The 22,393-nt window shown below is 46.4% G+C and overlaps 1 protein-coding gene across 1 annotated transcript in view; it reads right to left on the bottom strand.

Annotated features, from left to right (window-relative positions):
- FANK1 (fibronectin type III and ankyrin repeat domains 1) overlaps positions 1-22,393 on the bottom strand; it is a 108,430-nt gene that overhangs the window by 1,507 nt on the left and 84,530 nt on the right. Inside the window, exons 3-9 of the mRNA XM_034663637.1 lie at positions 19,412-19,536; positions 12,616-12,697; positions 11,570-11,644; positions 10,698-10,763; positions 4,563-4,728; positions 1,262-1,405; positions 21-164 (exon numbers count right to left, since the gene is read on the bottom strand). Coding sequence (XP_034519528.1) covers positions 21-164; positions 1,262-1,405; positions 4,563-4,728; positions 10,698-10,763; positions 11,570-11,644; positions 12,616-12,697; positions 19,412-19,536 — 802 coding nt within the window. The remainder of the gene's footprint in view (positions 1-20; positions 165-1,261; positions 1,406-4,562; positions 4,729-10,697; positions 10,764-11,569; positions 11,645-12,615; positions 12,698-19,411; positions 19,537-22,393) is intronic.

Below are 22,393 nucleotides of genomic sequence, written 5' to 3'. Positions count from 1 at the left end.
TGCTCTGCAGAGACGCATACCATGAGCGGGGTCTTTCCGTCTTTATCTTTCACGTTCACGTCCGCGCCAGCTCCGATCAGCACAGAGGCTACGCTCTGGTTTCCTGAGACTGCAGAGACTCTCATGAGCGGGGTCCATCCTGAGCCCGTGTCCACAGCGTCTACCTTTATGCCAGAGGAAGAGCTGCTCTTAGTCCAGTGTCTTTTTCCTTGAAAGTAGTCACCAGAAACTTATAAAGGAACGTTTACTTGCCCAAACGCCCCTGAGCTGGAGAGCCCGTGAGGACTGAGACTCGGTAAGGACCGAGGGAACTGTGCTAACGTAACTCACGTTCACGTGCAGTGAGAAGCTGTGTTAGGACTTTATGGGGTGCTGAGAGGCCCCAGGACGTCCGCTGACATCTTCATCTACACTTTGCTCAAACTGGTTGAAAGAGGGGGGGGCGCCTGGGTGGCTGAGTCAGGTAAGCATCTGCCTTTGGCCCAGGTCATGATCCCAGGGTCCTGCATCGGGCTCCCTGCTCAGCGGGGAGTCTGCTCCCTCTGCCCCTCCCACCACTCTTGCTCTCTCTTTCTAATAAATAAAATCTTTTTTTAAAAAAATGGTTGAAAAATGGGATAGAGAAGTAACCACTCTACTCTTAGCTCCATGTGAAGTCCTGACCTTATTTTCTCTGGACTAACTTTCCTCACCTTTTTTTTTTTTAAGTTTGCTTTGTTTACTTGTAAGTATCTCTGTAAGCAGCTTTCTGGAATAAGACAGTAATACATATACACACCCTTACACTTATCATCAATACGGATTAATTTTAAGCAGGAGAACTACAGGTAGAAACAACACAAAGCAACCAGATTTACTACACAAATTCCAATCTGAAAAGTTAGCCAATCTAATACCTTCTCCAAACTTAATCTGACTAGTGATAAGATGGCCATTTCCCAAGAATCCAGTGATTGAGAGCTCTCAAGGTCATGTTTTAAAAGCCACATTCTAGGGGCGCCTGGGTAGCGCAGTCATTAAGCGTCTGTCTTCGGCTCAGGGCGTGATCCCGGCGTTCCGGGATCGAATCCCACATCGGGCTCCTCGGCTGGGAGCCTGCTTCTTCCTCTCCCACTCTCCCTGCTTGTGTTCCCTCTCTCNTAACAGGCCAGTGGGGAACAGGCCTCCTACATAGCAGAATTCACGAGAATTGCCTAACTGTAGAACAGCCTGACCTTAATTCCACATGCAAAGCCAGGCCATGCTCTGCAGAGACGCATACCATGAGCGGGGTCTTTCCGTCTTTATCTTTCACGTTCACGTCCGCGCCAGCTCCGATCAGCACAGAGGCTACGCTCTGGTTTCCTGAGACTGCAGAGACTCTCATGAGCGGGGTCCATCCTGAGCCCGTGTCCACAGCGTCTACCTTTATGCCAGAGGAAGAGCTGCTCTTAGTCCAGTGTCTTTTTCCTTGAAAGTAGTCACCAGAAACTTATAAAGGAACGTTTACTTGCCCAAACGCCCCTGAGCTGGAGAGCCCGTGAGGACTGAGACTCGGTAAGGACCGAGGGAACTGTGCTAACGTAACTCACGTTCACGTGCAGTGAGAAGCTGTGTTAGGACTTTATGGGGTGCTGAGAGGCCCCAGGACGTCCGCTGACATCTTCATCTACACTTTGCTCAAACTGGTTGAAAGAGGGGGGGGCGCCTGGGTGGCTGAGTCAGGTAAGCATCTGCCTTTGGCCCAGGTCATGATCCCAGGGTCCTGCATCGGGCTCCCTGCTCAGCGGGGAGTCTGCTCCCTCTGCCCCTCCCACCACTCTTGCTCTCTCTTTCTAATAAATAAAATCTTTTTTTAAAAAAATGGTTGAAAAATGGGATAGAGAAGTAACCACTCTACTCTTAGCTCCATGTGAAGTCCTGACCTTATTTTCTCTGGACTAACTTTCCTCACCTTTTTTTTTTTTAAGTTTGCTTTGTTTACTTGTAAGTATCTCTGTAAGCAGCTTTCTGGAATAAGACAGTAATACATATACACACCCTTACACTTATCAATACGGATTAATTTTAAGCAGGAGAACTACAGGTAGAAACAACACAAAGCAACCAGATTTACTACACAAATTCCAATCTGAAAAGTTAGCCAATCTAATACCTTCTCCAAACTTAATCTGACTAGTGATAAGATGGCCATTTCCCAAGAATCCAGTGATTGAGAGCTCTCAAGGTCATGTTTTAAAAGCCACATTCTAGGGGCGCCTGGGTAGCGCAGTCATTAAGCGTCTGTCTTCGGCTCAGGGCGTGATCCCGGCGTTCCGGGATCGAATCCCACATCGGGCTCCTCGGCTGGGAGCCTGCTTCTTCCTCTCCCACTCTCCCTGCTTGTGTTCCCTCTCTCACTGGCTGTCTCTATCTCTGTCAAATAAATAAATAAAATCTTAAAAAAAAAAAAAAGCCACATTCTAGATAACAATATGTAAGCATTACCTCCCCTAGTTCCGGTGAAGCCTCACCAATCCACGAAGAATGAAACCAAAGTAAATACATGTGTGCACGCATGCACATGTGCGCTCACGTGTGTGCACACACACACACAAACACACACAAACCACACACCTAATTCTGTTACGGAAGAATTACTCAGACATATTAGTAAAACACCAGACTGGAGGAACAAACCAGGAACTGCCAGAAAGTCCCTGGGATGTTTCGAGTTATTTATATGTATGAGATTATCCACCCAACATCGTTAGGATTTGCAGTCCTCTCCCATGCAAATAACAAAAAATCCCTGAGCAGCAGACTCCATCATGTTTAAACGATAAAATCATCGCCTTGTTTTACATGGCGCTTTATGCCATCTTTGGTAAACTTCCACCCCCAGTTTCTCTTTTGGGTCTGAGGGTTAAATGGCGTTGGTGCTTTTATTACTGGTCTACAGGTGATTAAACCAAATCTCAGAGAATTCAAATGCCTTTCCTGAGGTCACGCGGCTCGTTAAATGTAGAGACAGTTCCCCCATGAAAGTAGGAAATCATTACATTCAAGAACGGTGGCCACAATGCCCTGCTTGGCTCCCAGATCCCAACTATTGTCACCCAAACATGGGGTGGCCCCTGTGCCAAGAGCATGGAGGCCCTCCTGTTGACATCCTCCACCGGCCACCAGCCGACCACCCACACAGAAACCTTCAGTGGCAACATCCACGTAGCTCCAGTGCTACAGAGAGAGACAGAATTTACCCACAAATAAATGTGCTCCTATCTGAAGCCCAGAAAGTCTGTTTCCAAAATTACAGTATTTAAATGTTTGTGGCAGAGACCTGCCCTTCTTTCAGCAAAGGTCAACCTTCATTTTTAGCTATAGACTTTTACTGGGACCAAAGCATGAGCAGAGTTCATCGTACACCAAAGACGACGACTGGGGCTGTCACCACCACACAGGCAGGCAGCACCCCCGCCCTACACCGAGGCCCACATGCTAACCCTTTCGACCTCTTGCGCATGTTTCTAAAAGAAAGAAAACAAGAAATGTAGTAAAAGGGAATTATCTTAACCACTGAGGTTTTTCCTTCAAAGGGCCCTTTCTTCAGCCCTCTGTAGGCAGCAGCGGGAACCAGTGAGAACCCACAATTCATTGAGGGAAAGCCTTGCTTTCCCTCAGTCACACTTCAGAGACAAGCTAGAACAAATCCGCTAACATCTTCCAGGAGACACGACTCTTCTCAATTTGAGCTTATTTTCCAGGTCATCAGTTTAATTTCTCCATACTCTACACCATCTGGCAATCTCAATTAGGATAGCATTTTGTTTACCATTCCTTATTTCCATGCCCTGAAATTTTTATTTAACTTCTTTCGAGTCTTCAACTAAAGTTCTCAAAGTTATCAGCCGTTACCATAATTGAGCTAATGCTGTTTACTCATCTTCAAACAGCTACAGAAGTCCAAACAACGCCAGTTCTATTTGCAAAATCAAATCTGTACTGTCTGATAACACGAGACCAGAAGGGAACCCACATGCCTGCTTCAAGGTAAAGGCACAAGGATCTGAAATGCTCCGTTTGTGATATGGTCGGTTTGCTCTTGGGAAAGGTTTTGTAATGGCTAATCTTTAAAGCAAACCATGAATAAAACAGTCTCATTCTAAGAGCAGTAAGAAGCACTATGGTTCTAAGAGTTCTTAACGTCTTGTGTCTCCAAGAACTAAGCTAGTGTCCAGTACACGGCAGGTGCTCAGGAAAGCTTTGTGGACAGATTGACCAAAGAGACAATGAGTGAATGAACACAGCAATAAACAAAGTACAAGCACCATCAGGTCCGGCTCTGGATTCAGCAATTTTTTTTTCCTACACAAGACAAAGCCCCATGACAGTCTGAAGCCTCACTATCATATCAATTCTATAATGACCTTTTTTCCCAGGACTTCAGGAACCTTCTTACTGGTAAGTCAGAGAACTTTCTGCAGCATTCCTAAGTTCAGCTAATCAAAGGCATCCACGTAAGACTCTGCTTCTCCTAAACCCCGTGGAATGGCACTGCAAGGTCTTAATGACGCGTGGGGCTGAGAAGGACGATCCCGTACCTCACAGCCGTCTTTTATCATCCACTCAATCACATTGCAGTGGCCTCCATCTGCAGCCCAGTGCAGAGCCGTGCAGCCTCCTAGGTCTCGGGTCTCCCAGGAAGCGCCGTGTTTTCGGAGATATTTCACAACATCTAGGTGTCCCGCGTAGCATGCAAGCATCAGACTGCAACATAAGGAAGCAGCAGCAATAGCTCTAAGTACAGTCGCCAAACTCAGGTCCCTGTTTCACCCTGCCTGGTTGAAACCAAGAAATCCTAACGTGAGTGGGAAAGCCACGAAAATCATTCATATGAAATGCCGTGTCCATCAATGGATGGACGGATAACCAAAATGTGGCATATCTATATGAAGGAATATTCTTTGGCCATAAAAAGGAAAAAGAAATACTGATATTATGCCACAACATGAATGGACCTTAAAACATCACGCTAAATAAAATAAGCTGGACACAAAAGGCTACATGTTGTAGGATTCCGTTTACATGAAATGCCCAGAACAGGCAAATCCATGGCGACAGAACTGGCAGGTTAGCGGTTTCCAGGGGCTAGGGGAGAAGGAATGCGCAGGGCCTGCCGGTGGGCGCGGGGCTTCTTTCTGGGCTGATTAACAATGTTCTGGAATTCGACAGCAGTGTCAGTTGCACGACATTGTTAATATATTCTTTAAGTGCCAAATTTTAAAGGAGTATGTGAATTATATCTCAATTAAAAAAAGGAACCACTGTAACTGAGTAAAATATTGGATTTGAAAACATCCATGAGTCTGTGAAGATATTCAAAGAAGATAGAGGGGAGAAAAACTCCCACTTGACATTATTATAGATGGCTATTAAGCCAATTCCATACTCTAAATATTAGTATTTAAAGAAAATGATTAAACATTTACTCTGCCTTTATAGAATAAAATGTAGTCCATCCTTAATGGATGAGGGAAAGCCCTTTTCATCAGAGCCTGCCAACTAATCAATATGGAAGAAATTATGGAATTAGAAAATCACACTTCTGCAATTCCCAATTAAATAACTGATCCAGGCAAGGACCATCAGTGGATGCTAAAATTATTGGGTAACATGTTAACGGAGAACAGGATATTCACACCATGATCACCCCACAGTTATTCGCTAATTTCAGTGGGAAACTGTACCTTTACGAAGGAGACATTTAGCGGCCACACTCCAACCTAATGATCAAACCTAGACTCACCAACTGTGGGACAACATGTATTCCCGCTGGATCCAGCCTCAAGCCATACCACCAGCTCGGAAGTGTTCTTGCTAAAAATGTTAGCCTGCTTCGAATCAAGCATTTAAACCTAATCGTTACTTTCTTGGCAATAAAGGGACAAATGAACAAGTTAAACACCGCCTCCACAACTAGGAGACAATTGGGCAACTCAAGAACATAGGACATTCTATAGGATAACTGGTCTGGTCTCCTAAAAAAGAAGTCAATTCTGGGAGAAAAAAATATTTAAACCAAAATAATGGATGGAGGACGAGTCTAGAATAAAAGAGACTAAACAGAACCACGAGATACAATGTGTGAGCCTTAGTTGGATCATGGTCTTGCCCCATCCCCCCCAAATAGAGCCATGAAGACCTTCTGGAGGACAAGTGGGGAGACTTGCACGAGTGATTAGGGCATCGATGATATCAGGAAATTAATGTGAAGTGTCTTAGGTGTGACGATGATATGGTGGTTATGCAGGTCGACGTCCCTGTTTTTAGGAGATAACATACAGAAATATTGAATGAAATATTGAGGAATATGATGACTGTTAACCTTGAAATGGGTAAGTAGGGAGAAAAAGCTAATAAAAATGTAGAAAGAGAAGCTAATAGGGCAAAACATCGACAGCTGCCAAACCTAAGTGGTGAGTATATAGAAATTTCCTGCACTATTCTTCCAACTTTTCTGAATGTTTGAACTTCTCAAAATAAAGAGTTGAGTGGGGTGGGTGCAGTGCAGGGTGCCAAAGGAAGTATTCCCAATAGTGAAATTCTACAAAGTCTCTGAGTGATAAATAGAATGTCCAGCTCTGAGGCCTAAACCTGAGCGGAGCTGGAATGGAAACTGATGTCCACATCTCTGTATCCTTACACACGCCTTCATTTCTTGGACACTCCCAGAAGAGAGCAAACATGGCCCTTGACCTGCCCTGGGTTTGCGGTGTTTGTTCCTGATGCATATTGCCAAAAGCTTAAGGCAAATGTTTAAGGCTCCCTTTAGATACACTGCTTTCTAGAGAGGTTATGTCAACTTACAATTTTATCAATTGTACCTGAAAGTGTCCATTTCACTCACCTATACCAGCACTACTATCATCTTTTAATTAACAATAGGACAGTAAGTTAATTTTTTTATGACTAGCACTTTTGCATATTAACTTTTTAATCTATTCTGCTATGAATTGTCCTTGTATAAACTGCTCTTTTCTACTGTGTATCTTGCAGGGGGTGAGTATGTGTATCTTCTCTATATTAAATATGCCAGTCATTTGTCTATAATATATTTGCAAATCTCTCCCCAGACTACCCTTAACTTTGTAATTAATTTTTTAAAATGTGTTATGTACTTTTAATCTTCTCCTTAGTGATTTATTTCAATGATTTTGCCTTTCTTATTATTAGATCAGATAGACATATGCTGTGGTTTTTATGGTTCTCTTATATTTCTTTTTTTTTTAAAGATTTTTTATTTATTTATTTGACAGAGACAGCCAGCGAGAGAGGGAACACAAGCAGGGGAGTGGGAGAGGAAGAAGCAGGCTCCCAGCGGAGGAGCCCGATGTGGGGCTCGATTCCAGAATGCCGGGATCACGCCCTGAGCCGAAGGCAGACGCCTAACAACTGCACTACCCAGGCGCCCCCTCTTATATTTAATTCTTAATTCATCTGGAATTTATTTCAATGCGTGCGATAGAAGGCCAGAATTTAACTTTTTGTTCTTCAAAAAGCCTTTTTTCCTAACATCTTCCTCATCAGTTTGTGTTGCTCCCATCGTCGTGTACTAAGTTCTAACGTACATAGTGACCTATTCCAGTTCATTCTATACATCTTTTTTTCAATTATTTGTACCGGTCTCATACTACGTTAATTACTATAACTTTATAAGACATCTTAATAACTGTCAAAGGTCTTTCCACATTTCTCTCCAACGAAGTTAATAGCTGGTGTCATCCATTTGTTCTTCCAGGTAGATTACAAAATCCTTTTGACAGGCTCCCAAGAATAATTCCATTTGAGGCTACCCTGGGTCTATATATTCATTTAGGAAAAGCTGAAAATTTTACAGTCTTCAATCTTGCCATTCTGGCATATGGTATAGGTCCCTTTTAAATCTTTTAACCTAATTTTTATAGGTTTTAATACAAACTGCTCACTTCCATTATATATTTATCCTATTTTATTTCCCTTTTTATATTTATTAACTACTTATTACTGTTATTTAAGAAAAAAAATTTTTTTTGTTATACAGTAGGTGGCCACTTCACTAAACCTCCTTATTAAGTCCAAGTATTTGAAAGCTGATTCTCTTGGGCACTGCACGAAAGGAGCCAGGACTCTTACTCCCATTTCCTCTCTCACCAGGTTGACCAGCACTCCAAAATACCAATCATGAAATAACAAAATAGAACGTGGAGTTACCAAATGCCAAGCAGTGTTTTACTCACTTTCCTTGTATTAACTCGTTAAACACTCACAATTCGCTAAGTACTTTTATCATCCCTATCTTGTAGTTGGGGAAATTGAGGCACATAGAGGTTAAGTGACCTGCCCAAGGTCATACACCCTGCCCACAGGGGAATCTGGATTTGACATCGAGCTATCCGGCTCTCAACCACTCCTATGGGCTTCACTACTAACTTTTAAAAGGAATCTGTCAACACTAAGAATGATACTGGCTGATCGTCTGAGATGATAAGCTTTTACGATGCAATCAAAGAATTCACTCCATCAGCAGAGGCTGGTCCTCCTATGCACCAGAAGCTGTTACCAGGACTGAAAGCATCCTGCATTCTAGAAGAGTAAGATATTTTAACTAGTAAAAGGTGCTGAGTTACCCCAAATTTTTGTTTTGCATCTACACATACATAGGTTTTCACCTTTGGTCTACTAATGGGAAGCATTAAGAAATTTCCTAGTCTAGACATCCTTACCATCCTGCATGGTCCTCTGAGTTAGGATAGAAGAGACAAAAATATCTGTGCACGTATAAACATATGAAGAGATTTCTTTCTCTCTCAGACATCAGCAGTAAAGTTATCCTCTGGAATGTTCCATCTACACCCTCTGCTAAGTTATCTACAACCCTAACACACAAACCTCACAAGCTCATGGGCACAAGAGTCAAGCCACAGAGTCTGTTTCATAGGTAATCCCACCAATATCTTGCATGGATATTGGTTGTTTCAGATTTTCTGTGTCTTGGGTTGGTTTGGGGGATTTACATTTTCCCAGAAAACGTACCATCGAAAAGATAATTTCAATGAAATTATCACATCTCCTAGCATAGACACAGCACACCATTTTCTTTTTACATTTAGATTTCCTCTATCACCACTGTTATGTATCCTTCCAAAATTCTATTTTTTTTCTTCTTAAATTTCCAAAAGCTTTTCTCTATAACCATGGCCCTGGACCATTTCTAAACTCTGATTTTTTTTTCCTTAGATTTATAAGAAATTGGTCCATTTTATTGTATAGGCTTTTTTTTTTTAAGAAGCAACTCTTACATCTTTTGCTCCTATGTTTCAACAATCTTCCTATTTTTGGGGCGCCTGGGTGGCACAGTCGTTAAGCGTCTGCCTTCAGCTCAGGGCATGATCCTGGCATTATGGGATCGAGCCCCACATCAGGCTCCTCCGCTATGAGCCTGCTTCTTCCTCTCCCACTCCCCCCACTTGTGTTCCCTCTCTCGCTGGCTGTCTCTATCTCTGTCAAATAAATAATAAAATCTTTAAAAAAAAAAAACAATCTTCCTATTTTCCAATCAATTTCTTTTAATGCTTTCCTCTTTGCTACCCCTCAAGGTCTTTATTTTATTTGTCCTTTTTAAGGTGGTATTACTCTTTTTCAAACTTCTTGAGTTGATGGTTTAACTCCAAATTAACCTAAGAGTTAGACGGAAAACTTTTTTAATTGTTAAATGATTTTTTTTAAAGATTTTTGTTGTTTGAGAGTGAGAGAGAGCATGAGCCGGGAGCCCCAGTGCGTTCGGGGCTTGATTCTAGGACCCTAGGATCATGACCTGAGCCGAAAGCAGACACTTAAGTGAGCCACCCAGGCGCCCCAAACTTTTAACTGACTTTTTATAATGTTATTTAAAATCTATTACTGCGTGTGTTCAGAGAGTGTAGCCAGTAGGCGTTCTGAGCTCAGAAATTGACGCTTTCCTTGTGGCCCAGGTGACCTGGGTTTTTGAAAGATACACGTTTGCAGGGCGCACACCTTTGAGCTGCATGCACCATGTGATTCTAAGCTCCGGGAGCAAAGCCCCTGCATTTTCTGTGCCGTTCTACCCAAGCACCAGGCACAGAGCCTGGCATGCGGTCGCCATTCGACAAATCCTGGTGGATTAGAATGAATCAGTTAATTAAACCTAATTACTAGAACACTGATTATATGTAAGTCTTCGTAGAGCAGTCTTTCATCTGTCTGAATATAGGTTTCCAAGTGTCATTCTCTTCTGTCAACTTCTCCCGTGCTACACTCCACGCTCTCACCGCAGGGAAGTTCTTGGGGGTCATAGCCTTGACTGTGACTGCTTTGTGCTTCTTTGGGAACACCTAAGAGCCTTAGCGAAGAGAGTAAGATGAAGTGTAAGGAGAGCCCTGGCGGGGGCCCCAAGTGTCACACGGTCATGGCTACCAGTCACTGAGCCCTTAGCGTGCGCTGGGCACGGGGCTAGGGCAGGGGGATGTTGTAGAAAGTATAGCCCACTTCATTCGTGTTGAGTGAAGGAATAAGTGAACAAATGAATAAGCCAGGCTTTGTTCATCGACATCTTTCCTTTGGGATACAGTCCTGCCAAAAGCAGCTGCCGCCAATAATTGGGTGAAATCAAAAACCGTCTGGGCACAAACCTGGTAACCAAAGTATGGGAACATTTCGGGGCATATCCCACCACCCACCTGTCCTTGCCACTTCCGTTCTTCAGATTCACATCTGTGCCATTAGAAACGAGGATTTTCACAAGCCTGAGGGAAACAAATGGGAAAGTAACTAGATACACAGCTTTGACGGGTAGAGACCCGCGATAATGCAGGAAAAAGGCACAGAACTATATTTAAGACACATCTCCACACTTTCTTTTCTACCTTCAGAGGCCAGCTGGCTTCCAAGATAGGACTACCTTTTCAACACCACAAAAAAAGGGGGTGGGGGCTTCTCCCTCACATGAATTATTCATTGTAAACAAAGTATACCACGTAAAACACATTGTTCTGTCAAACTAATTCACTGTAGCCTTTATGACCATTTTAAATATATTTCCAAATGGCAGCATTTAAAAAAATATAGGTCTCGTTTTCAAAATGGCACTTTAGTAGTTAAATATAAATAGGATTGTAAAATAAACCATTAGCGTGTACGCTGCTGTGCGGCGTAGAGACAGTGGAGGGTGTCAGTGAAAATTATATCTTAGTGACCTCTCAGGGAAGTTTGTTTTCTAGAATTAATATCCTCCCCCCTTTCTTTTTTTAAAGACATTCAAATCCCAATAACCAGTTTTCCTGGGACATATAAAATATATCGCAAGATATAAGGAAGCGGCTACCTCTCCCCTTTCCGTGGGATTATACATTTTGACATTCTCGGCCATATGTTATAGAACTTCGGGATTCAAGCAGCTGAGTTTTTGTGCAGCCCGTACGTCGTACAGCTTTGGAAAGCGAGAAGGAGGGTCTCCTGCACACACCTTCTCCGTCCCATCTGAGCTCTGACCTGAGCCTTTGGGAGAAGTGAAATGTTCAGCCACCCAGAGACAAGAAAGGAGGCGGCCTACCTGGTGTAGCCTTTCTGGGCAGCGACCATAAGAGCAGTAAAGCCAAACTTATTGGGAACATCAACCTTAATATTTCTTGGGGAAAAACACAGAGAAAAGAGATTACCATGTTTGGCATGGCTCCCTGTAGATTCACAGATGAGGGGTCTTGCAGGACACAGGTGGCTAAAATGATTCATTTTCCCAAAAATTCCAATTTCTTCTAGGCCATTAAGTTTCTGTTGTCTTAAGCTGCCCTGCCTAATATTTTTCGAGGATTCAAATTCACAAGAAGAGAAATTGCTGTCATTTCACTTGAAACGGGCACTCCCTTCAACTCAAAACCGTGATGCTGGCAGCTAGAACACTGGGACGAGCACCAGCCCCTTCCACAGCAGAGGACACAGGAGTGTAGACACTCGACTCCACCACGAGCCTGGACCGGGGGAGGCCTGCATTTCGCCCTTGACCCCATCTCACCTGCGGTGCTGCCACTGGAGGAGGAAAGCAGAGCTCTTCACTACCGGCTTGAGAGCCTTGGTTTTTTGTGGGATCCTTCTCTCCTCCAACCTACGAGCCTTATTCGCAAAATTCAAAACTACTGATTCAAAAAGAATCTAAGTAACATTGTTCACTCTTCATCAGGAGGCAGCTCCCAATATCCCACGGCAGCAAATGCATTCGCTACCGTTCTTCTAGTGTTTGAACAACCTTTTGAATCAGAAACCACTGATTTCATGATCCCTTAGATAGATGTGGGCACCTGGAGGAGAAATTTGCCTAAATGCTATGGTATATAAGCAAGAGTCAGAAACTATTTCTGGGAAGAAAATAGGACACCCAGACTTCTAATATTCATTTTCAATTTTCATTAGATAATTATAAGATACAGCATTTACACGAGGTTAAAAGTTCATCTTTATTGACAATGCTGAACTCACACCAGTCACTGGAGATCTATTTTGGAGCAATTTCAAAGGCATGAAAAATTGGGGGGGAATAAAGCGCAATTCTATGCATTTGCTGGGCATTAAGAATTGTTAAACTTTAAGACAGAGCTCTCTCACCCTCCTTGAAGTATTCGAACCAGCAAATCTTCATCATTCACATTGACAGCTCGGTGAAAGTGCTCACTACTTATGGGTTCTCCTGAAGAAAGAAGATGCAAAACAGTCATCCAAAGTCCTATGAAAGAAGATTCATTCCAGCTACGCGCCTCCCGCGGCCTTGAGTGGGTGTTCACGTTCCCCTCCAAGAAGGCACTTGGCTGTTCCTGTAAGTGTAGCTTACATTTCCTATTCCACTTCTCTTTCTGAGAAAGACCTTGTTTCCATATATTAAGAACATTTAGATTGTCCTAAGGACTTGGGCCATTCTCAAGTTATAAAAGTGCTGTTTTGTGAATGGTATTTTGATAGGTGAAAATAATCCTTCCAGATTTCCTAAGACTTACTAAATGTCTCTTACAAGCAAGGAAAAGCCCCACACTCATCACAACACACTGCTTTTGTTTGCCAAAGAGTCACTAAACTACTTGAACAAGCGACAAAAATAAATTGCTTTAACATTTGACATCCAAAATTTCAGTGCTTCCCAGGAATATAACATTCACCTTGGCCTTGTCTCCCTGGAGCTTCTGGCAGGGGGCGGGGGGACAGAAGGGGCTCATTCACAGAGGGGAACACTGTGAGAAACCCGATTATGGGGGAGAGCCTGCCAGGCCCAGAAGAACAAGGAGGAGGAACGTGCAAAATACTCCAGGAACAGGGGGAAGTGGGGCAGAAGGGAGGGCATCCCTTCGTGCGGGGGGAACGTTAGCTCCTCGAGGAGGAGAACAGGAAATGAGGAAGTGAGAAAGGAGCCGAGTGTGACCATAACGCACCAAGTGAGGGAAGCCCGTCTGTCAGGGCTTGCTTCAGATTCTGGAAGTTTCTGTTTGAATGATTCAACGTAAACGGAACGCACACGCAGCATGAAGCGCTTAGCAGAGCACTGGCATGTCCTAAATACATAGCATGTGTCTGCTGTCGAGCTGGTGGGAAGGGCAGTGGTCGCTGTCCCTGTCCCCACCGTTCTCACGCCCAGCCCCTCACACGCGGAACGTACCTACCTGACCCGGATGGATACTGAGTCTATAATCCCCAGTTCCCGTCAGCTCCACGGTCTTTTCCATTCACTGGACAAATGTTTAACTAACTCACATGCCCAGTCCTGACGCTGAGGGTCCCGGAGAGAACAAGACAAGCGCACTCCTCGCCTTTGCCTTTTACACCATGGCACCTGCTTCCCACCTGTCTTCATCTGAAACCCTGAAAGATAAACCCACCTCCTACCCTGTCCTCCCACATTGCCCCCCAGACTGCTTCCTGGGGCTCACTCACTACCTCACCGCCCTCTTCCAGGCTGGTTTCCGGAGATCCCCTGGCCAGCACCACTAGGTATGGACTAAAAGCCCCTGTTCCTGCACCTATGAAAGAAAAACTCTCTGGGACGAGACCGTGGCGCTGACTGGAGCTGGGGTTATAGACTCAGGACCCAGCCGGGTCAGCTAGCTATGCCAGAAAAACTCCTGGGCCCTGGAGCCACTTTTCTACTCATTTCCTTGGAGGATTTCAGCCGGGCAAATTATAAACTGGGAAACTGGGGGGGGGGGGCAGAAGAATGTAGCGATCACCAGCAAAAGACCTCTAGCTGATACCCTTTTTCTTCTGGTAAAAAAATAAATTTAAGCCAAGTGAAAACCGTTTTTGAAATAACAATTTTGTCTGCCAGCGCTTGCCAATCTCCTAAAGACTTTTTAGCCACACTGTACTTCCTTTTCATGATTCCACACATATTTTTAGACCAAAAGCTTCAAATAAAAGTATCATGATAAACTGACAAAGGGCAAGGCCCACCGCTGTCCCTGGCCTTTTAAGGAAGATCATGCCTAGCTTGGGGGTTCCACTGGGGGGCTATGGAAGGGAGCAGGGTTTTGTACACCCCCCCGCCCCAATACCATCACCGCCAAGAGGACATTTGGTAAAGACTGGAGACATTTTTGGTTGTCATGCCTTAAGGGCTGGTGCTACTGGCGTCTGGTGGGTAGAGGCCAGGGATGCCGATAAACGTCCTAGAATATACACGATGAGAATTATCCAGCCCCGAATGTCAACGGTGCCAAGGTTGAGAAACCCTGGGCTAGAGTAGTACAGACTTAAAGTGATCTGCTGGGTGACGCGTCCCATCTGCTGGGTGACGCGTCCCTACTTTAGTGGACAAATTAACCTATGGCAAGATTCCCTCCCTTCTCACTTCCCAGAAAGGAGGGCAAGAGTGGGATGGTGGTGGTATTTCCCACCAAACAGCCCCCTCTTGTGACTCTCAAACCACAATTGCCACTAAAACTACAAAAACAACTAATTTGCATAGAATCATCTAGAAGGACATAGGAAGCTCATCCTATCCCTACTAAATTTTAGAATATGGCACCCTAACTCAAGTCCTGTTGATCAAGCTCTATCCAGGGCTTGACGCAATGCTCTTTCCGTTCTTCTTCAGACCACAAAACCAAGAGCCGGAAAGGCTGAGTGAGTTGTTCGTGGTCAAGCAGGTAGACGTGGGCAACGCCAGAGCTCACAAGGAGTCTTCCGTATGCCCACGCTCCTTCCTTGGGTGTTTTAATACATGCTGAGGTAGCTGGCCTATTCGTTATATGCTTCCAACCTTACCAAACTTTGAGAATAAGCAGACTTCTTAAATAAATATGATCTCCCTGCACAAAGCGTTAAATGAAAGGGGATGTTAAAGCTTAAAAAGCTTCAGAAAACTGTTAACTTAAGATTTTAAAGAAAGTTCTAAAAGCACGTGCATCATCCCCACGAATTTCTGCACCGACCCACCTCCAAGCCACATGGTCTAGCTTACAGGGCCAGTCCAGCTCTCCCAGTGGGGGGCACTTCCTGCAGCATCCTACCCAGGGAGCTCTGTGGCATGCAAATATCGGAAAATGAAATAAGTTCATTTTGTGCTTAGAGGCTTGAGGACCATGCGCAGCAAAGACCAGGGTTATTTTGAGAGTAGGACATAATTTAAATGAACGTATTGCCCTATTCCAGCTTCTGCAAGAGGTGATCACTGCCCTCATAACTGAATCTGAAAACAAAAGGACATCTCATGGAAGGGAGGGAACACAGCAGGATGGTTAGGCATTCTTTGTTTGCGGAGTTTCAGCAAAAGGAAACAATAAGTATCATCAGGGCATCAATCTCTTTCCCAGCATTAACTCATTAACCCCTCTCAGACCAGTGCCAGGAAGGCAAAGAGGTACTGAGGATTCGCACCAGACCAGACATGGATCACAGAGGCACGCAGAAGTCTCCGTTTATGTGAATCAGACAGAGGAACATATGAAAAGCTCCTGTTTGCAGAGCAGAGCAGGTCTTTCTCCCTCCCACTATCGGCAGGAGTCCCAGAGAGAGGAAATTCCAGGGTGAGCCAGACGTTCCACTCCTCCTACCCCTGAATCCTCGAAGACGTGGTGGGCTGGCCCAGGGGATTGCCTTCAGTAAGTGCGACTGAACACAAAAAAGGCAGGCTTTGCCTCTGTGGGCTTGTTTGGCTCATGTTTACTGTGAGTGTTGCAACAACAGACAGGAATGGATGCTGCCCATGGGGAGGATGTCCAGGAGTGCTCCAGCGCTCACCCGCCCGCCCCCGCTGGATGGAACTCATCAGGCAGGGCCGGGGAGGGGACACTCAGGAGGAGGGGAAAGCCATCACCCTGTTCTGTGAGAGAGTCATTTACCACAGATGTGCCAGCAGATATTATAAGGTGGCGGTAACACCTTTCTGAGTGGAATTCAGGTCTCTGTTAGAGGCAGTGAATAAATGATGAGCTCATTGGAGGAGAGATTTGCCAATTAACAAGCAGCAGCTGCTTTTCTCTTTTTAAGGGCCCCACTGATTAAAATTGCATGCCTCATTTAAGCAAGAGTCTCGCGTACTTTACCTGGAATTAAAAAAAAAAAAAGCTGAGCATCCTTTATGCAAACAAAGTACATGCTTTCGTGATTCATTAAAAACACTTTCAAACTGAACGCAAATGATCAACCCACAGAAGCATTTTTACTTGTTTTGGAAAATATGCACATTTTTAATTCTTTGTTTAGCATGACCTACCTCCTTAAGGGAGTCCGCTTGGGATATTATAATAACAGCCTAAGGGAGCAGTGGCCAGCAGGAAGAGGGTAGATGGGACCCCTGCCACCCAGGAGAGCCCCCCGAGGCGGGGAGTGTGTCTCAGCTGCAGCGCTGCGCTGTGACCAGACCTCGAAAGGGGCAGGAAGCCCAGTACCCGGGTCATCACCAGGAACCACATCTCCACCACTCCCTGGTCCCTGCAGGAGTTCTGGTCTAGTTTCCCACGGAAGCCACGGACTGCAGTGACGAATGCCCTGACCCCCCCACCAGCTCTCCGTGGCTGCCTCTCGGAAGCCCGCTCGGCCAGAAAGCGGCGCGATCCCTGTCGGCGGACAGAAAGCTGCCACGGTGTCTGCCTTGCCGAAGAGCTCCAAATGGTAGGCGAACCCCAGGTCAGCCCTGGCTGGAAGGTCCCGAAGCCCGTCCTGGCATGGATGGGGCAGGAGGAAAGACGCCAGTGGCAAGCGGGGCTCACTGCGCCTGCTTCCGCATCCTGCTCGCCCTCACCGTGCAGGTGCAGGGGGCTCTCCCCAGCCCTGGGGCACACGTCCATCTCCCCACAGACAGGAGTATGAGCTGAGAAAATCAGTGTTTCTCTCCCCATCCTAATTCTGCCTCTGGGCCCTTCCATTCACCTTCTGTCCATCCATTTACCTCCATCCTCTACGTCAGACACGACTGACCCATCACATCCTCCGCTTGGGAAACGCACAGGTCGGTGCGAGAAGAAGATGAAAAATACATAAAATAAGATGCACTGGGTATCATCGGAGGGGCTGACACCCAGCCAGGGACCAGGGGAAACACGAGGAACCACCCCTGGGGAGTGGCTCAGCAGGCAGACGAGTGGAAGAGGCGCCGGGAAGGGGGGGCTCCCAGGTGGGGGTGCTCCAGAGAGAAGGGGCAAAGGCAGAGGAGTGCGGGAGTGGCCTGTGGCTGGCCGGGGACAGCAGGACAGGATGGAGCCCACTGGCCCAGCGTCCCCTAGAGAGTCTCTATTCAAACAACAGGTTCCCCTTTGCCAACTTTTCTCCTGCCCCCGCTCCTCCCTTCTCTGTGCCTGCCCTCGACACAGAGGAAAGCAGCTCACTCTGCCTCTTCTTTCCCCTCCAGAGCTCCCGATCTCCCCCAGGAAGGAAATGCTTTCACAGTCACCGCATGAAGGACAAGCCCTCTCTCCTGACCTGCGTCTCTGCAACTGACCGTTCCACTTGGAAAGTCTCTGAAATTACGTATCTTCGCTGCGAGCGGAACACCTTGGGGACAGTCCACCACTCTCAGCTGTCACTAAATTCTCAGTGCGCCAAACTAAGACCCAGCTCCCTGGTGCCTTGTTTGCAAATGAAGAGAGGATAGGCCAACGCACAACTTCAGCCATCTTAAATCTGCACAAATCTCTCTCCAAATAAGTAAACCCTTGAGAGACTCTTAACTCGAGGAAACAAGCTCAGGGCTGCTGGAGGGGAGGTGGCTGGGGGGTGGGGTAACCGGGGGATGGGCATTAAGGAGGGCACGTGATGGGATGAGCGCTGGGCGTTATACACAACTGATCAATTATTGAACACTACATCTGAAATGAACGATGTGCTATAAGTTGGATAATTGAATTTAAATTTAAAAACTCTCCAAGTAAATGCATAAAGGAAACAATTGAAAGCCACAGGAGGAAAACTATGTTTTATTTATATATGTATATGTGTGTGCACACCCACACACTCCAAATCTAATACTGACTAAAACCGTAAAACAACGTACTCACAAGAGGAAGATTTTTTTTGCGCAACTGAAAAAAAGACGTGTGTGTTTTCAGCAAGTGGGCCATGAAGAACATGTCTGACCATTTTATCTTTACCACATTCTAGATACACACACATCTTTAAAACGTTTTAAAATAGCGATCACAGAAAATATTTGCACCCTCGGATGGGACCTGGGAGAAGGACACGCGGGTCAGAGGCAGCGCAGCCTCACCTCGCCCCGTGTGTGTGTGTGTGTGTGTGTGTGTGTGTGTGTGTGTGTGAGAGAGAGAGAGAGAGAGAGAGAGAGACAGACAGACAGACAGACAGACCGGGTTCATTCTTCCTCACTCACAGCCTCCCCCGGCATCCGATTTGTGTGTCAGGACATAAAACTGAGCTTGTTCAAAAGGGACAAAATGCTTTGTAGACCTCGTCACCTGAGGCACACCCCAGCAGGCAGACTAGTTCCCAGCCCACAGCCCTGGCCCACTTCCTAAGAGAGGTGACTCCACCCTTTCCTGTGAGTGCACTCCCAGGGCAGTGCTGGCCCCAGAGCCGCTCCCCCTGTTGGTTAAAGCACAGACTTCCCTCCTGCTATGGCCTGGCCCACCAGTGAACGATATCAGCACAGCCTTTAAAAACGGAGGAGTTTCGGGGCACCTGAGGGGCTCACTCGGTTACGCGTCTGCCTTCAGCTCCGGTCATGATCTCAGGGTCCTGGGATCGAGCCCCACGTCAGGCTCTGTGCTCAGCAGGGAGCCTGCTTCTCCCTCTCCTCTCCACTCATGCATGCCTTCTCTTCCTCTCTCAAGTAAAGAAATAAAATCTTAAAAAAAAAAAAAGGAAGAGTTTCTGCTTCCAGTAAGGCCGAGCGAAAGGCAGGATGTACAGCTTGTTGCACCACGTATCTTTAGATAAAGGACTGTAGTGTTCATATACTCACTGGTTGTGGATACAGAGACCGCTGGGCTGTACTCATATTCTCCAGAGGGGCTGGTGACCTTCAGTCGGAATCTGTACAGTGTTCGTGGTTCCAGACCTTCCACGACATGCTTTGTTGCATATCCCCTGGGTGGGAGGAGACACGCATGATGAGGACCCGAGGTGATCAAATCTGCATGCCCTGAAAGTCACTAAGAGCAGGTGGAAGCAATGAGTGAGTGCTGTCTACTTCCAGTATGATCCCATCTTGGTTGTTGTCAGTCTTCCACACTAGACAGGGCATGCGCTGAGGGCAAAGGACAAGTCACACATCTGTTCCTTCCCACCCTCCCCAAATTGCAGAATCATCAACAAACACAGGATTTTTTTTTTTTTTTGCTTTAAGCAAAACTTAAGTTTGGGGTGGCTTGTTATGCAGCAAGAGATAACTGATACATCACGTCATCAACAAAGAAGAAACTATAACAAAGACAATGAAGAAATGATACCATCGGCATTAAGAAAAACATCTGAATTAAGAAACCAAGAAAAAATCTGAATTAAGAAACCAAGAAAAACCAAAAAAACAGAAGGGTTAAAAGTCAATATAAATATATTTACCATAAAAGTGAAAGCTCTAAAACCAAGATAAATATTCAGAAAAGCTGCATGGTTTTAAACATCATTATCATTGGGGCGCCTGGGTGGCTCAGTCGGTTAAGCGGCTGCCTTTGGCTCAGGTCATGATCCCGAGGTCCTGGGATGGAGCTCTGCATCGGGCTCCCTGATCAGTGGGGAGTCTGCTTCTCCCCACCCTGCTCGCTCATACTCTCTCCCTCTCTCTCAAATAAATAAAATCTTTTAAAAAAAATAATAAAAAAATAAAAATCATTATCATCACCATCTAAAATATATCCACCTGGCACAAAGCAGTCTCAAGAGTAGGTGGATTTCAGGGCGCCCGGGTGGCTCAGTCAGTTAAGCATCTGCCCTCAGCTCAGGTCATGATCCCAGGGATTATCCAGCTCTGGTCATAATCCTGGGATCGAGTCTCGCATCAGGCTCCCTGCCGTGCGGGGAACCTGCTTCTCCCTCTCCCTCTGCAGCTACCCCTGCCTGTGCTCGCTCACTCTTTCAAATAAATAAAATCTTAAAAAAAAAATAAATAAAAGAGTAGCTGGATTTCATCGTTATGTGAGCATACATCTGTATCTCTAGATATGGGAATCCTGGAAAGCAAGCCCTGAATTTGTGGCCTCTGAAAAGATCTTTCGGAGAGAAAATTGAATATAATATCCAAGCTTCAATGGATTTCAGTGTCAGGTGTCAAAGACTTAACATAGCTTCAGACCAAAATAAAACCAAAAGTGCCCCCAATAAAATCTAATGTTGCTAAATATCGTCCCTTCAGCCTGAAGCAAGCAGCCCGTTCACCACCGCGGGAAAAGGACTTACACAACTTTTTAGAAAACAGAAGTCACTGGGCACATTTAGGGAAGGCTGGAGGCTCTCCCTTCAGTGGAGAGGACCCCCAGGAGGGCACCAGACACACACAGGGGCCCCGGGACACAGCTGCCCGCTGCAGTACTCCGCGGTGATCGCAGCCCAGTCGCAGGGGGACTCACAGAAGACCATCAGCAAGCTCGTGGAGGAAGTGCCACTTCCCACGGCCCCGGCGTGATACCTAAATGACTGAAACAATCTTAGGACTTTTCCGTAATAGAGGAGAGCATGTGAAAATCTAGCGCATGCCTGCGTTTTTGTTATCAGTCAATAAGAAACCCAATCCTGGAACGCCTAAGGGTTCCGTCGCCAGACTTGCCCTCTCTCTCTATGCTCCGCGCCCCCCCCACCCCCAGTTCTGCTCCAGTCTCCTGCTGGGGACTCCGAAATACACTTCTGTAGCCGTCAGTGACTCTCCCCTAGGCTGGTCTTCCCCAGCTGCTGCTCCTTGACCTCTCCACTCGGCCGCCAGCTGATGCCCCAAGTGAGCTTCTGTTCCTCTCCCCACCCCCCATATTCCCGCCTTTGTTATTGGAGATGCTCAGGCCCAATCCCCTGGTGCCACCTGTGGAAGACTAGGTTATTGTTCTCAAATATTTGGTGCCCTCCCCCAAGGGTCCTGTTACCCCCGCCCTGTTGAACTCAGATGTGCCCATAGGACTTGCTTTGAGCAAGGAAGCAGAAGGAGGAGTGAACTGTGTCATTCTGGATGGAAGTTTCCAGAAACAGAGTGCCCTGACCTCTTCCCGCGGCCACAGTGACTGGCAACCTCCAGGCCGAAGCTGCTCCATCAGCCCGGGCGGCTGTGGAAGAGGACACCGTGGAAGGGAGCCGAGGCCGACACATCGGGTACATCGTGTGGGAAGTAAACTGTTGTCCTAACGCACGGCGATTCTGAAGCTGAGGTTTAAGGCAGCCTAACTGGCCCGTCCGGGAGGGGCAGATCCAGGCCTACCCCCTGGTGCTCCTCCCATCTAGTATCTGAGCCACCAGCAAAGGCTTCAAGTCGGCCCTTAAAACCATCCCAACTCCGACTACGGCTTGCCCTGTTCCATCGTCTCCCGGCTCCCTCACCGCCAAGCACGGGCTGCCTGGCGCCTCCCTGGAGCCTGTTCTCACCTCAGCAGCCAGATCATCAGAGAACAGGAGTCCCAGCCAGGCCCTGGCCCTCCTCAGCCGAGTCCCGGCCGGCTTTCCCGCCGCAGGTCCGTCCCACCCACAGGCCCCAGCGACAGCCTCCCGCTGCCTCCCCGACCTCACCCTGTGCTGCTCTTCTCCTCGCTCTCCCGACTCTCAGTGGTCCTGGAACATACCAGGCTGGTCCCATCTCAAAGAGACTTCACTTGCCCTATCTTCTACCTGGAACGTTCTTCTTTCAGATACCCTCCAGGCTCCTGGCTTCTTTCCCCAGCTCTGCCCTTCTCAGGGACGCCCTCTCTACCTCTGCTCTAAACCCCCAACTTCTCCTCTGCTTTTTCTCCTTCGTACTTCTCACCATCTG

This window comes from Ailuropoda melanoleuca, chromosome 6, assembly GCF_002007445.2.
Source record: "Ailuropoda melanoleuca isolate Jingjing chromosome 6, ASM200744v2, whole genome shotgun sequence".
NCBI lineage: Eukaryota > Metazoa > Chordata > Mammalia > Carnivora > Ursidae > Ailuropoda > Ailuropoda melanoleuca.
This window is presented reverse-complemented; position numbering and strand designations above follow the sequence as displayed.